At 37.7% G+C, this 15,585-nt stretch overlaps 1 protein-coding gene across 3 annotated transcripts in view; it reads right to left on the minus strand.

The window, feature by feature from the left end:
* DNAH7 (dynein axonemal heavy chain 7) overlaps positions 1 to 15,585 on the minus strand; it is a 235,426-nt gene that overhangs the window by 122,182 nt on the left and 97,659 nt on the right. For all 3 annotated transcript variants that reach the window (XM_070242074.1, XM_023622248.2, XM_023622249.2), the window contains exons 28-29: positions 6,029 to 6,241; positions 3,395 to 3,493 (exon numbers count right to left, since the gene is read on the minus strand). In XM_070242074.1, the coding sequence (XP_070098175.1) occupies positions 3,395 to 3,493; positions 6,029 to 6,241 (312 nt within the window). The remainder of the gene's footprint in view (positions 1 to 3,394; positions 3,494 to 6,028; positions 6,242 to 15,585) is intronic.

A 15,585-nucleotide genomic window follows, 5' to 3' on the forward strand; every position in this document is an offset into this window, starting at 1 on the left:
TGAAGTGCCTGTTCAAATCTTCTGCCCATTTTTAACTGGTTTATTTTCTTAATGATGTTTTGACCATTTTTAAAATATTCTAGATACAAGTCCTCCATCATATATCTAATTTCCAAACATTTTTTCCTAGTCTGTAGCTTGTCTTTCATTCTCCTATCAGTGTCTTTCAAAGAGCAAATGTTTTTTAATTTTGATAAGTCCAGTTTATCAATTTATTATTTTATGCATGTGCTTTCGGTGTTGTACTTAAGAAATTTTGTTGGGGCCGACCCAATGGTGCAACGGCTAAGTTCACACATTCCGCTTCTAGGCAGCCTCGGGTTCACTGGTTCGGATCCCGGGTGCGGACATGGCACCACATGGCACACCATGCTGTGGTAGGCATCCCACATATAAAGTAGAGGAAGATGGGCACGGATGTTAGCACAGGGCCAGTCTTCCTCAGCAAAAAGAGGAGGATTGGCAGTAGTTAGCTCAGGGCTAATCTTCCTCAAAAAAAAAAAAAAAATTTTGCTTAACCCAAAGTCACAAAGGCTTTCTCCTGTTTTCTTCTAGAAATTTTATAGTTTTATATTTAGTCATAATATTTTTAAGTTAAAAAGTTAGAGAATGAACACTATCTGACTTCAAAGCTTATTATATCAACAGTGTCATCTTGGTATAAAGATAGACAAACAGATCATGGGAACAGAATAGGGAGTCCAGACATAGACCCACAGCCTCGTGAACAACTGATTCTCAACAAAGGAACAAAGGTAATTCAGCAGAGAAAAGATAATAAGATAGTCTTCAACAAATGATGCTAGAAAACCTGGATTTGCCAAAACAATAAACTTCAATGCATATCTTATGCCATATATAAAAATTAATTCAAAAGTACTTTACTCGTTGTAGTGTGTAGAATTTTAATCAGCTTGGTGTCTCTTAAAAATTCATGTCTACTCTAAACCCTCAGAATTGACGTTATTTGGAAATAGGATCTTTGAAGATGTAATTAGATTAGTTAAGATAAGGTCACCCTGGGCCCTAAATCCAACGATTGGCATCTTTATAATAGAAATGGGAGGCGGATTCAGACACAAAGACACACAGGGAAGAAGGCCATGTAATGATGGAGTCAGAGATTGGAGGGACACCAAGCCAAGCCAAGGAAAGCCAAGGATTGCCAGGAGCCACCAGAAGCTAAGAAAAAGTGAGGAAGCATTCTTTCCTAGAGTCTTCAGAAGGAACCAACACTTGATCTCAGACTTCTATCCTCAAGAACCGTGAGAGAATAAATTCCTGTTGTCTTAAGCCACCTAGTCTGTGCTACTTTGTTTTGGCAGCTCTAGGAAACTGATACAATTATAAAATGTATGATTGGAAAGAATTACAATTCCATATTTAGTGTATATGAATATATAAAGGTCATTGCAAGGTCTAAGAAACACCTTTACAAATTGCTAAGGCTACTTTATAAATGTTATAGAAACTTATGTGAGAAATATGACTATTTCTTTTTACTCTGAAGGTAGAAGTGAAAATTCAGAAGTGTCTAACGTGAAAGCATACATTCAAGCTATACTTTACAATTTAGGAATTACTAGTTTACTCTAAACTTAACTCTGTAAATGCTTTTATGGAGAAATTGATCCCAGTTGATCAAAGCAATAAGTTTCCTTGGGGCAAAGAAGAGAAAAAGGCAACTCAGCAGAGTGGTTAAGACGCTGCAGCTTGACTGCGGGGCTGGAAGCCCTACTCCCTTGTGTACTAGCCATAAATACAAGCTACTTCTCATCTCTGCACCTCGGTGACAAAACCTGTACAACACGGGTAATGACAGCATTTGCCCCATAGGGCCATTATGAATATTAAATAAATTACTATTTATAAAGCTCTTAGAATAGTTCCTGACCCATGGTAAGCAAATAGTGTTTGCTAAATAAACAAAAACATCTCCTCAGGTTGTTCGAATTGTTAATGCTTAAGCCTGAAAGCAGCAGATAGCTCCAGAAGCTATTGGTGTTCAGTGGAGCTCAACCAAGACCAGTACTCTTCGCTCTCCCACCAAGTAGCAAGTCGGAAATACGTGGAGGTGTCCTTCTGGTTCTCACAGCAGGAGAGGTCCACAGACTCTGGGGGTGGGGGACGAGGATGCCAAATATTCTACAGCGTGCGGACAGTCTCCCACAACAAGGAATTGTCCTAATTGAAAATGTCAATTATGTTCCATTTGTGAAATACTGATCAATAAATTTTCACTGAATATACAACTGCAAGAGAATACATCTAGTGAAGGATATTTCCACTTTACAAAAATGAATATAGATTTACTCCTGGAAAATCTGTACAGTGTACCAGTACCAAAGAAACTGAGAGAAAACTTGAGGAAGAAAATTGGAACCCTTTCCTTGTAGATTTGCTTTATAAAATATTTGCTCTGCCAGCTAAGCAGTAAGGAAAGCTCCTCTCAGATGGATAAAACACGGCTGCCGTGGACAGCTGACAACGACCACACTACAGGGGCAGTGTCACTCTCACCTCCCCACAACAGCCATAACGACTTCAGTCTTTTTTCTTTTTCCTCCCCAAAGCCTCAGTACATAGTTGTATATTCTAATTCTAAGTCCTTCTTTCTTCTAAAAGCCACCACCACAGCATGGCTACTGACAGACGAGTGGTGTGATTCTGCGCCCAGAACGCACTGAACTTTAACCACCAGGCCATCGGGGCTGGCTCAAGACTTCAGTCCTCACATGCTAGAAGCTAAGTGCCTGTCTCCAAGGCAGCCCAAGTCCACACAGCATCTAACCCGCCCACTCTAATTTCTTCCAGTTGAGATGGGGAAAAGGAAAAGAATGACATCAAGAAAAAAATGATAAGAGGGAAACTTTATAACCATCACTCAAATATTTCTCAATTACTCATAACCTAATCTTTAAAATGTAACAAAATTATTAAGCTTGGGTCTTATTTTAAATTTGCCTGAAAAAACAATTTCATAAAAGTGATTGCCCTCTTTTAAAGAAATTATGCTTATTTATTTTTTCATTTCTTCAATCATTAATTTTAATGAACATTTACCAAGAACCTATTCTGACAAGGGACTCAGCGGTGTGTTAGATTACTTTCCTTCATGGAGCTTACATTCTAGCGCAATTTATAAGCAAATATATTTTGTAACTTTGGTGTGCTTATATCCTGCAGTGAAAAAAAAAAAAAGCATTATTTGAAAATCCCAAGTTGTTGAAAGTCATCCAAAGGTAACTAAACATACTTCAAATAAAACATGTTTCTCTGTGCCGTATCACTGTTTTCTATAGTGGAAGTTTCTTGTAGGGAGTTGCAAACTTGGACATTTGATAAATAGATTATTATAAGAGTTTTGATACATTGGAATAATAAATGTTCTTACCTCAAAGAGCGGTAAATCATGAGACAAAAATTTTGGCAGATTTACATCAATAATAGATCTAAGCAGCAAGATTTCTTCATTTTCATTTGGGTATTTCAGCTAAAAGAGAACACACTCATGACGAAATCTGCATCTGCTAACTGCACCCCTGTGCGTTCACACACACAAGCGCACAGGCCCCAGAGGCAACTTAAACTCACGCAAAATTGTTGCTCTCGTTTATCTCATTTAATTGGATTGTTACTAATTTTAGAAACTGCATTTATACTTGCTGAATTTCCTACTAGTTTATAACAAAAACCTAGGTTGAATCAACTACAGGTGCTCTGGTTAAAAAGCTATTGGCCATGAATCCAATATAGTTTTGGAGACGTCATTGCCTATATATGGGGTAGGAGTGTGCTTATTCTATGCATTCAAGACCAGCAATGGGCTGGTTAAGTGAAAATAACCATTAAAAACAGGTAATCATTTTTAAAAATGCATTTAAATTTAAAACACATAAACAGTCACTCATTTGCCCATATTTTGATGCCAAGTACTTTTCTCTGAGTGTAGAGTTCTGCGCCATTTTTCTTGCAGAAAAGACATCAATAACACATCATCTGCTCTGTCCAGTTTTGTTGTGTTCTGCTTTGTTTTGTTTTTTAAAGAGGATCATGCTCTTTAAAGATATTTGTGAGATAATCTAAGTGTAGGATCCTTATCAATATTTTAGGGGTTTTTTTCAGTCTTATATACTTGTCTTATTCATACCTAATTTAAAGTCAATTTTTTAGCATTTCATCTTTATGAAATCTTTCTTAAACAAAGAAATTAGTTTTCATAAAAACAGAACCCTTTTTCTTTTCACGTTTATATATCATCAGTTTCTTCAACATCTGATTAAACAACATAATAACAGTAAAATGTCCAACTGGCTTCAGAAAGTTTCGGGAATGAGCAAACTGACCCCGGGTGCGGAACACAGCTCATCCGACAGAAGCCGAAGTGGGAGGGCAGAGCAGTGCGCTGCCTGCTGGCTGCGGGCTCAGTACGGGTGTGTGTTAGCTTGGTCCACAGACAGAGTGGAGAGGGCTGATTAATGCACTAAGGCACTTAAGTAGACGGTGTTTCAGAAAACTTATATTAAATCCCGAAACACCTGTGGTATACCCCCCAAAATCTCACTGAACTCTGAACTTGTTGCCCATGCCCAAAATAAGGTTCACATAATTCACAACAATCTGAACTCAGCAATATTTCTCCCAACTTTAATACTTTACTTAACATCTCACTCCAAAGTTTCTCTTACTATCATGCATTTAATTTTCCAGAACCTTTTTTTTTTTTTCTCTAGAATCTCCCTGCCTAGTAAATTCCATGTTCCTCCTCATCTGGCTTTAACCTTACAATGTCAGTGATGCCTGGCAGTCAAGTTCAGCTGTTTCTGAATCTCCAGAGCTCCCAATGCCAAAGCCTGTCCTGCTCGTACGGACTTTGTCTTTGGATCAATCTAACTACACATAAATTATGAAGTATCAGAGTCTGTTTTGTTATTTGAGAGGCTATTATTTTAAAGCAAATTTTTAACTTGTTTCTTGATATAACAGAAAAAAACTTCAAAATATTCAAGCCAACACATTCAACAATTCTAAATTAGCTTTTGACAAAGAATGATAGGATTCATTTGCAGGATTCATTTGCTGCATAACTTTAATAGCTCAATTCAATAGTCAAGATGTCAGTGATGACATACACGAGAACAATGCATTATCTTTCCCATTATCTGACCACAATGCAATCATGACATGCCAGGTTAATACAAATTGTTGCTTCCAGTTGCATTTGTTTATTGCAAAACACGATGACTTGAAGTTATGTTAGGCTAATATGAAATAGAATATTACCACTATATATCAGAATTATTGATAACATTGTTACAGAAGATAAAAATGTATGCCATTGTTCTTAATCATGTAGGATGTATTTTAAAATCTTTATCTTCTACAAATCATGAACATGAAAATTTTATAAACTTCAAGGTCACATTTTGCATTTTGCTGTTAACTGTATCTTATCTTGCTTGCTTTCATAAAGAACTAATATGCAGTTATATTTCATGGTTCCACAAAAATACTTCCAATGAAAAGTTACCCAAGTCTTCAAATATTTGGGTTGTCATCTACATAGTTATGATTTATACCATTTTAAAATGCAAACATTATATTGCAAATCTATTACTGCTAGTCTACAGCTGGCTGCAATTGTGTAATTATAATAAGTGACAATGTTTAGGGACTTCTGTAAATATTTGTTAATTGTACACTAGTTCCTTTAAAGCTATACGTGCTCATATAGACTGGAAGCCTTCAAAATATTTCTCAGCAGCAAAGAATTTTATTCCTTGGTAGTATCAGTTTCATATATTTAAAATTATGGAACAGAACTCAAATCACTAAGAATTATATGTGTAAAGTTACAAATCATAAAATTTCCTTTTTGACATGTGCAAACTAATCAATTAGTTTTTTAGTACAACAATTGAATTTTTTTCAGTTGATGAAACCAAGCAGTTATTGGAACTCTGTGAAGACACATGGTCCTGAGATTTACAAACAGGAAGTTTATGAGTGAGAAACACGAGTTCTCTACCTTCAGATTCCCAGCAGCAGTAAGCACCGACTTCACAGCTCGCATTCCATAATCATAGTGATGCTGCGACGACAGCTGCTCTGAACACAAGCGATATGTAGCCACGATTTTCACTGACAGTGGCCGGGCTGTGACAAACCCACAGGAGTACAGGACTATTTCAGCTATCATGGCATAGTCAGGCACCATCATTGCTACTGTCCGAAAGAGAGCCTATGGGACCAGAGAAAAGGTGTTTTTAAGACACCATCACAAAGATAACTCTACTCTTTATTTCATGCATGTTACATCTTAATACCTTTTCTGCAGTAATGTTAAATTACAGTGTCCAAATCATATAGATAAAAACACAATTAAAAAATTGGTTTCTTGTTATTGTTATATAATAAATACATAATTAACTTTTTGTATATTTTTTCCTTAAATTATGTGTTAAGAACACTTTCACATCTCTATCATACTTAGATCTTTGGTAAATTATTAATTCATATATGTGTTTAGTGTCAGTTATGTTCTATTCTTCTTGGGAAGCGACATGTTATAGGAAAAAAGCATCGGACTCTGCTGGGCTGTCCAGAAGCTGGGCTTCTCATCTAGACGGGTGAGAAAGCACCTGGTGTTGGGAGACTGGGCTTCAAGGGAGGCTCTCTAGGGATCTAATTAATCATCTGACTTGGATTAATCAGGTGATCCCTAATAACAAGGCTTAACCTTTTGGAGTCTGCAGGCACAATGTCAGTCTTTCACCAAGCAAAATAAAAGGAAAAAATTGGAAATAAGACTTGGATAATAGATTAATGGAGATAAATTAATTTTCCAGATTGTAAAGATATTTTTTTCTCATAGTATTTTAAATATTGTGGGATAAATAAGTGTCATGTGATGGTAAGTAAATAGAAAACTGAATAGATTTTAAAAGAATAAATAAGAAAATTTAAGTTAGAATGTTGTTTCAGGATGTACTTCAATAGTTCATGTATTAAAACATGACAGTATTGTACTAAAGAGAGAAAACAACAATATTCTAGAAAAATGACAATTGTATTCAGACAGTGAATGACAATCGTAGTGAATGATAATTATGTTCAGATAGTTTATAAATACCTTCTGGGAATTACTTGAATTACCAAAAACACAAGGCAGACAGAAACTAAGAACATCTTGCTTAAGTGATCTGTTATGACTCTTCCAAGTTGAGAACAAATAAAAGATTTGCATCAAGTAAGATCCTTCAAATGTCTTACGTTAATTATCACCTAGAGGCCTTAGTACTGCTATTTTATCAGTAAGGTTACCATTAAAGAAAGGAATAAAATGTTACAAATATATAGCTTGAGCAAAAATGTGGAAGAGAGAAGCTTAAGCAAGTGTTCTAACCACTGCATACTTGAGGGAAAAAGAATGCAAGAGAATTACTATACAGATGGTGCCACTTTTAAAGGGTAGCCTCTCAGCAACTTTTTTTTTTAATGAATAAAAGAAAGAATTAATGAATTAACAAATCAGTCAGTCGGCCAATGGCTAGGTTAGGGTGATACAGTCTTTCCACAATAGTGCAAATTGCTACTAGTTTGGGGTCAACATCCAGTTCTGTGTGTGTAGGTTTCCTTCTGACGATCCTATTCACATTCTCTTGGCTCTATTAGCAATATGGTTGGGTAATACCATGAAACAGACATATCAGTGGCCAGGAGAAGAAAAACTAGAGCAAGGTAAAGAAGTTTCAAGAGGTTATCACGGTGTTCCATTTCATAGGAGTCCTCCATCAAAAATTTAATGTTGACTCTTATTTATCACAGAGAAAAGCATCCTGATCAAAATATTTTTTAGGTCTAAACTATTCCATAATCACCATGGCTTCTAATACTTAACTATTCTGAAACAATTAATGAGTATTGATTTTTCAGAATAGTTTCAATATAAAATACAGCTTCTCTAAAGTGGAGATGTGTTTAAGAAATTGTTCTACTATGCAGATATTATCTAGATGTACAGGATGTCAAAATGGGACTCTTTCTGCACCAAACGATACACATCACTTATCAAAGTCCCTACGATCTGCCAAATATGCAAAATTTACAAAGGAAATGTACACAATTCTTGAACCTTCTCACTTACTTGTAGATCACAAAATATTTCAGAGAGTAAGGAAGGCAGGAGGATTTGTGCAAAGATTTCCATTATGAGTTCCCGCAACCCCCCACTCATCGCCCCCAAGTTCAGTGAGAGCTTGATGGGTATCTGCATATTTGGGGAGATACCTGTCTGATGTCTGGGAAAGAAAAAGTGGCCTGGGGCAGCAGGATCAACGTGGCCTTCACTCCCAGAGCTTGCTGGGACAAAGGATGCAAGAGATGTACATGATGAGGAAAAGAGAGAGCCAAGACAGTCATTTTAAGACCTACCCAAAATAGCCCCTGGCAAAGTGAGAGCTCTCCAACAGTGAAGTCTCCGTGGAGTCAGCCACCAGAGACTCAGGCAGAGAGGAGGGAGTGACAACTGGAGGAACAGAATCCATCACCCAAGTGTCAGGAGTTCAGGTGGAGAGACCTAACAAAGGAGTCCCCGAGAACCCACGGGCATGAGCAGGATGGAAAGAGTCAGCTGTAAGAGAGCTGTTGCAGGAGGGGGCGGAGCAAAATGGCGGGGTGAGCTGACCCAGGATTCTCTCTCCTTCAAAATATAACAAAAGATTGGAAGAACTGAATTTCAGAGAACAAAAATAATGCCAGCTCATTAGAGACCTACAATACCAAGAAGGCGGAGATCATAAACCCTACTTACAGCCTCGGAGGCGCTGGAACGGTAGGAGAGAACATCGCTCCCTCCCCTAGAGTCTGCGATCGCTGCGGCGCGGGTCGGGAAGGAGCGGGGGAGGGGCCGCGTGACCGGGAGATCATCCAGGACTCCTGCCGCTGATTCAGTGGAGACCCGCTGACGGGGGGAAAGCTTCCGTCTGCGGGGACCCTATAAATCAAGGGCCTTGGGAGACCAGAGAACAGAACTGATCTGAACCCAGACCGGCACGTGTAACAACCCCTCCCCCCCAGCAAAGCCAGTGGGCGCAGCCATCTTGCCCCAAGGCAGAGAGCTAACACGCTGCTCTTGACCCCCATCTAGTGGCGACAGGCTGTAACTGCAACTGAATTCTATCACCATGAGAAAAAAACACTCCTCTACCATCCAGCAATTTATAAAAGCCCCAGACCAGAAGGAAAACAATAAAAACACAGAATTAAGTCCTGAGGACTTGGAATTAGGTAAACTAAGTGATAATGAATTCAGAGCAGCTATAATCAAAAAACTCAATGAGGTAGAGAGAAAGATAGAGAAACAAGCCGAGTTCTGGAGTTACTTCACAAAAGAGATTGAAATCATAAAGAAGAATCAAACAGAATTACTTGAGATGAAAAACACAATGGACCAGATAAAACAGAATACCGATTCCCTGAATGCCCGTGTAAACAACATAGAGGAGCAAATTAGCATAAACGAGGACAGACAGGCTGAATGGCGCCAGACAGAGGAAGAAAGAGAACTAAGAATTTAAAAAAATGAGGAAAATCTCCGAGAGATAATGGATTCAGTGAGGAGTAAGAACATAAGGATCATAGGAATTTCCGAGAATATGGAAAAGGAAAATGGAGCAGAAAGTGTGCTTAACAAAATTATTGAAGAGAACTTCCCAAATCTAGGGATCAACAGAGAAATGTGTGTAGAGGAGGGTCTTAGATCTCCTAGATTTGTCAATGTAAAAAGACCCACCGCAAGGCACATAATAGTAAAGTTGGCAAATAGGAATGATAAGGAGAGAATACTCAGTGAAGTAAGAAAAAAAAGAGAATAACCTATAAAGGAGCCCCTATCAGACTGTCAGCGGATTTCTCTACAGAAACCCTACAAGCTAGGAGAGAATGGAGTGATATATTCAAAGCTTTAAAGGATAAGAACCTTCAGCAAAGAATACTCTATCCAGCAAGAATTTCCTTCAGATATGAGGGAGAAATTAAATCTTTTCCAGACAAACAAAAGTTATGGGAATTTGTAACTAAAAGCCCTCCATTACAAGAAATCCTCAAGAAGGCTCTCATACTTGAAAAAAGAAAAAAGGGAGAAAGGGGACACAATCCACAGACTAGGGAGACCGATGGATAGAACCAGAACAGGATAGCAAATATTCAATTATAGCATTAGGGTAAAGGTAGGGAAACTACCAAAACAAGGACGATCTTAGCACTCTAACTACAAATGAATAAGACGAGTTGGAATAAAAAATGAAAATAATTATTTAGGAGGGGAAGAGCAAAGGGTCTAAATCAGTATTGGTCAAGTAGGTAAGAGACCACCAGAGAATAGACTATATTATACATGAGATTCTAAATACAAACTTCAAGGTAGACACTAAAATAAAGTACAGAACAGAGTCACAAATCATAAATAAGGAAAAATCTAAGTAACCCAGCATAAGAAATTGCAGTATTAAATGGGTAGTCTAAAGCACACAGGAAAAGAAACACAGGAAAACAAGATAATGAGCAACAGATTGATAGCATTAAGTCCACAGGCATCAATAATCACTCTCAATGTGAATGGATTGAACTCTCCAATAAAAAGACACAGAGTGGCAAAATGGATTAAAGAACACGATCCAACAATTTGTTGCCTCCAGGAAACACACCTCAGCCCCAAGGACAAACACAGACTCAGGGTGAAGGGGTGGAGGACAATACTTCAAGCAAATAGCAAGGAAAAAAAGGCAGGTGTTGCAATTCTCATATCAGACCAAGTGGATTTCAAAATAAGACAGGTAAAGAGAGACACAGAGGGACAATATATAATGATCAAAGGGACACTTCATCAAGAAGAAATAACGCTTATAAATATCTATGCACCCAACACAGGAGCACCAAGATTCATAAAGCAACTATTAACAGACCTAAAGGAAGATGTTAAAAACAATACAATAATAGTAGGGGACCTCAACACCCCACTCACATCAGTGGACAGATCATCCAGACAGAAAATCAACAAGGAAATAGTGCAGCTAAATGAAAAACTAAAACAATTGGACTTAATAGTCCTATATAGATCACTTCACCCTGAAAGAGCTGAATACACATTCTTCTCAAGTGCACATGGAACATTCTCTAGGATAGACCATATGTTGGGAAACAAGGCAAGCCTCTACAAATTTAAAAAAATTGAAATAATAACAAGCATCTTCTCAGATCATAGTGCTATAAGGCTAGAAATTAATTACAAGAAAAAAGCTGAGAAAGGCACAAAGATGTGGAGACTAAACAACACACTACTGAACAAGCAATGGATCATTGAAGAAATTAAAGAAGAAATAAAAAAATACCTGGAAACAAATGAAAATGATAGCATGGCATACCAACTCATATGGGATACAGCAAAAGCTGTATTAAGAGGAAAATTCATCGCAATACAGGCACATCTTAACAAACAAGAAAAATCCCAAATAAGCAACCTTAAAGCACACCTAACTGAACTAGAGAAAAAAGAACAAATGAAGCCCAAAGTCAGCAGAAGGAGAGAAATAATAAAAATCAGAGCAGAAATAAATACTATTGAAATGAAAAAGGCAGTAGAAAGGATCAATGAGACAAAGAGCTGGTTTTTTGAGAAGATAAATAAAATTGACAAACCACTAGCCAGACTTACAAAGAAAAAAAGGGAGAAAGCTCAAATAAACAAAATCAGAAATGAACAAGGAGAAATAACAACAGACTCTGCAGAAATACAACAGATTATAAGAGAATACTACAAAAAACTATATGCCAACAGAATGGATAACCTAGAGGAAATGGATAAATTCTTGGACTCCTACAGTCTCCCAAAGCTCACTCAAGAAGAGGCAGACAATTTGAACAGACCAATCACAAGGAAAGAGACTGAAACAGCAATCAACAACATCCCAAAGAATAAAACCCCAAGACCAGATGGCTTTCCTGGGGAATTCTACCAAACTTTCAGAGAGGATTTAATACCTACCCTTCTCAAGCTATTCCAAAAAATTAGGGAAGATGGAACACTTCCTAACACATTCTATGAGGCCAACATCACACTGATACCAAAACCTGACAAGGACACCATGAAAAAAGAGAACTACAGGCCAATATCACTGATGAACATAGATGCAAAAATTCTAAACAAAATTTTGGCAACCAGAATTCAGCAATTCATCAAAAGAATCATACATCAGGATCAGGTGGGATTCATACCGGGGACACAGGGATGGTTCAACATCTGCAAATCAATCAACGTGATACACCACATCAACTAACTGAGGAATAAAAACCACATGATCATCTCAATAGATGCAGAGAAGGCATTTGACAAGATCCAACAGCCATTTATGATAAAAACTCTGAACAAAATGGGCATAGAAGGAAACTACCTCAACATAATAAAGGCCATATACGACAAACCCATAGCCAACATCATACTCAATGGGCAAAAACTGAACCCCATCCCCCTGAAAACAGGAACGAGACAAGGATGCCCTCTATCACCACTCTTATTTAACATAGTACTGGAGGTCCTGGCCAGAGCACTCAGGCAAGAAAAAGGAATAAAAGGAATCCAAATAGGGAGGGAAGAAGTGAAACTCTCGCTGTTTGCGGACGACATGATCTTACATATAGAAAACCCCAAAGAATCCATTGGAAAATTGTTAGAAGTAATCAACAACTACAGCAAAGTTGCAGGGTATAAAATCAATTTGCATAGATCAGTAGCATTGCTATACTCCAGTAATGAACAGAAAAAGAACTCAAGAACACAATACCATTCACAATCGCAACAAAAAGAATAAAATACCTTGGGGTAAACTTAACTAAGGAAGTGAAGGACCTATAGAATGAAAATTACAAGGCCTTTCTGAGAGAATTGGATGACGACATAAGGAGATGGAAAGACATTCCATGCACATGGATTGGAAGAATAAACATAGTTAAAATGTCCATTCTACCTAAAGCAATCTACAGATTCAACGCCATCCCAATCAGAATCCCAATGACATTCTTTACAGAATTAGAACAAAGAATCCTAAAATTCATATGGGGCAACAAAAGACCCCGAATTTCTAAAGCAATCCTGAGAAAAAAGAACAAAATGGGAGGCATCACAATCCCTGACTTCAAAACATACTACAAAGCTACAGTAATCAAAACAGCATGGTACTGGTACAAAAACAGGTGCACAGATCAATGGAACAGAATTGAAAGCCCAGAAATAAAACCACACATCTATGGACAGCTTATCTTTGACAAAGGAGCTGAGGGCATACAATGGAGAAAAGAAAGTCTCTTCAACAAATGGTGCTGGGAAAACTGGAAAGCCACATGTAAAAGAATGAAAATTCACCATTCTTTTTCACCATTCACCAAAATAAACTCAAAATGGATTAAAGACCTAAAGGTGAGACCTGAAACCATAAGCCTTCTGGAAGAAAATGTAGGCAGTACACTCTTTGACGTCAGTATTAAAAGGATCTTTTCGGACACCATGCCTTCTCAGAGAAGGGAAACAATAGAAAGAATAAACAAATGGGACTTCATCAGATTAAAGAGCTTCTTCAAGGCAAATGAAAGCAGGATTGAAAAAAAAAACAACCCACTAACTGGGAAAAAATATTTGCAAGTCATATATCTGACAAAGGCTTAATATCCATAATATATAAAGAACTCTCGCAACTCAACAACAAAACATCAAACAACCCAATCAAAAAATGGGCTGGAGACATGAACAGACATTTCTCCAAAGAAGATATACTGATGGCCAATAGGCACATGAAAAGATGCTCATCATCGCTGATCATCAGGGAAATGCAAATCAAAAGTACACTAAGATATCACCTTACACCCGTTAGAATGACAAAAATATCTAAAACTAACAGCAACAAATGTTGGAGAGGTTGCGGAGAAAAAGGAACCCTCATACACTGCTGGTGGGAATGCAAACTGGTGCAGCCACTATGGAAAACAGTATGGAGATTCCTCAAAAAAACTAAAAATAGAACTACCATACGACCCAGCTATCCCACTACTGGGTATTTATCCAAAGAGCCTGAAGTCAGCAATCCCAAAAGTCCTGTGCACCCCAATGTTTATTGCAGCACTGTTTACAATAGCCAAGACGTAGAAGCAACCTAAGTGCCCATCAACAGAGGAATGGATAAAGAAGATGTGGTACATATATACAATGGAATACTACTCAGCTGCAAAACAGAATAAAATCATTCCATTTGCAATAACATGGATGGACCTTGAGAGAATTATGTTAAGTGAAATAAGCCAGCAAGAGAAGGATAATCTGTGTATGACTCCACTCATATGAGGAATTTAAAATTATGGACTAAGAACAGTTTAGTGGATACCAGGGAAACGGTGGGTGGGGGGTGGGCACAAAGGGTGAAGTGGTGCACCTACAACCTGACTGACAAACATTAACGTACAATTGAAATTTCACAAGATTGTAACCTATCAATAACTCAATAAAAAAAAAATTTAAAAAATAAAATAAATAAATAAATAAAGAGAGCTGTTGCAATAAGACATGCAAGAGAAGACTGAAGAGGCAGGAAGCGAGGCACGGCAGCGGGACTGGACAGGAGCAGCAGGCATTACGAGACTTTTGTGACACAGGATTCCTGGTTTTGGTGACTGGCATAATCGCTGGGCGAAGAAGAGGGAAGCCTCAAGGTGGACTCTGAAAACTGGTAACAACACTCCTGGGCCTCAGCAGTCTTTTTTTTCTATTTGAGAATAGATATCTCTTTCATTACAGACTAAGACATTTTTCCAAAATTGTTAGGTATTTCCATATATACTTGCAAACAGATGTTCTGTAGCAGCTCTAACCAAAAAGACTGCACAATAGGAGGAACAACAACAAAAAGCTACCAAAGTTTGAGAGCAGCTTTTGGCCTAAAGGAGAAGGAAAATACATTTCCCCAAGAACCACAAGGTGAATATTTTGACACTGGTGCAACACGCACAGTAAACAAAACAGTGGAAAAGTCTGCACAGGGCTTTAACAGACTCAATCAACAACGGTCCCAGCTTTTTAGGACTAGCTACTCACAGATTTTTCCCTTGACAAACACTTATGTATTCACATTGATCCTACTGAATAAAAGAAAAACATGAGTGAATAAAAAAGCAATTCTAAACAGAAATCACAATGAAAAGTCGCAAAATGCTTCTCAGATAAAAGAGGATTTACCAGTTTTTATTTTTTAATCATACCTTCCTCCACCAAGGCAAAAGACTAAAACAACTCATTAACATATAAAAGTGCATGGAACGGAAATACAAAAATACTTGGCAGCAATTAGTTGAACCAAATGTGAACAGTGGAAGGAAAGTAGGATTTAAAGCCAGAAGACTTGGTTTTGGATGCACAACTCCCACTGCGCTATTCTTCACCCTGTACTCTAGGTGCTGGCCATAGATACATAATCCACAGGAAAAGCATGGAAAATGCCCAACAAAGATATGGGGAAAACGTCAGCTTTCACCAATAATCAAAGA

Source organism: Equus caballus, chromosome 18 (assembly GCF_041296265.1).
Source record: "Equus caballus isolate H_3958 breed thoroughbred chromosome 18, TB-T2T, whole genome shotgun sequence".
In the NCBI taxonomy this organism is placed as follows: Eukaryota; Metazoa; Chordata; class Mammalia; order Perissodactyla; family Equidae; genus Equus; species Equus caballus.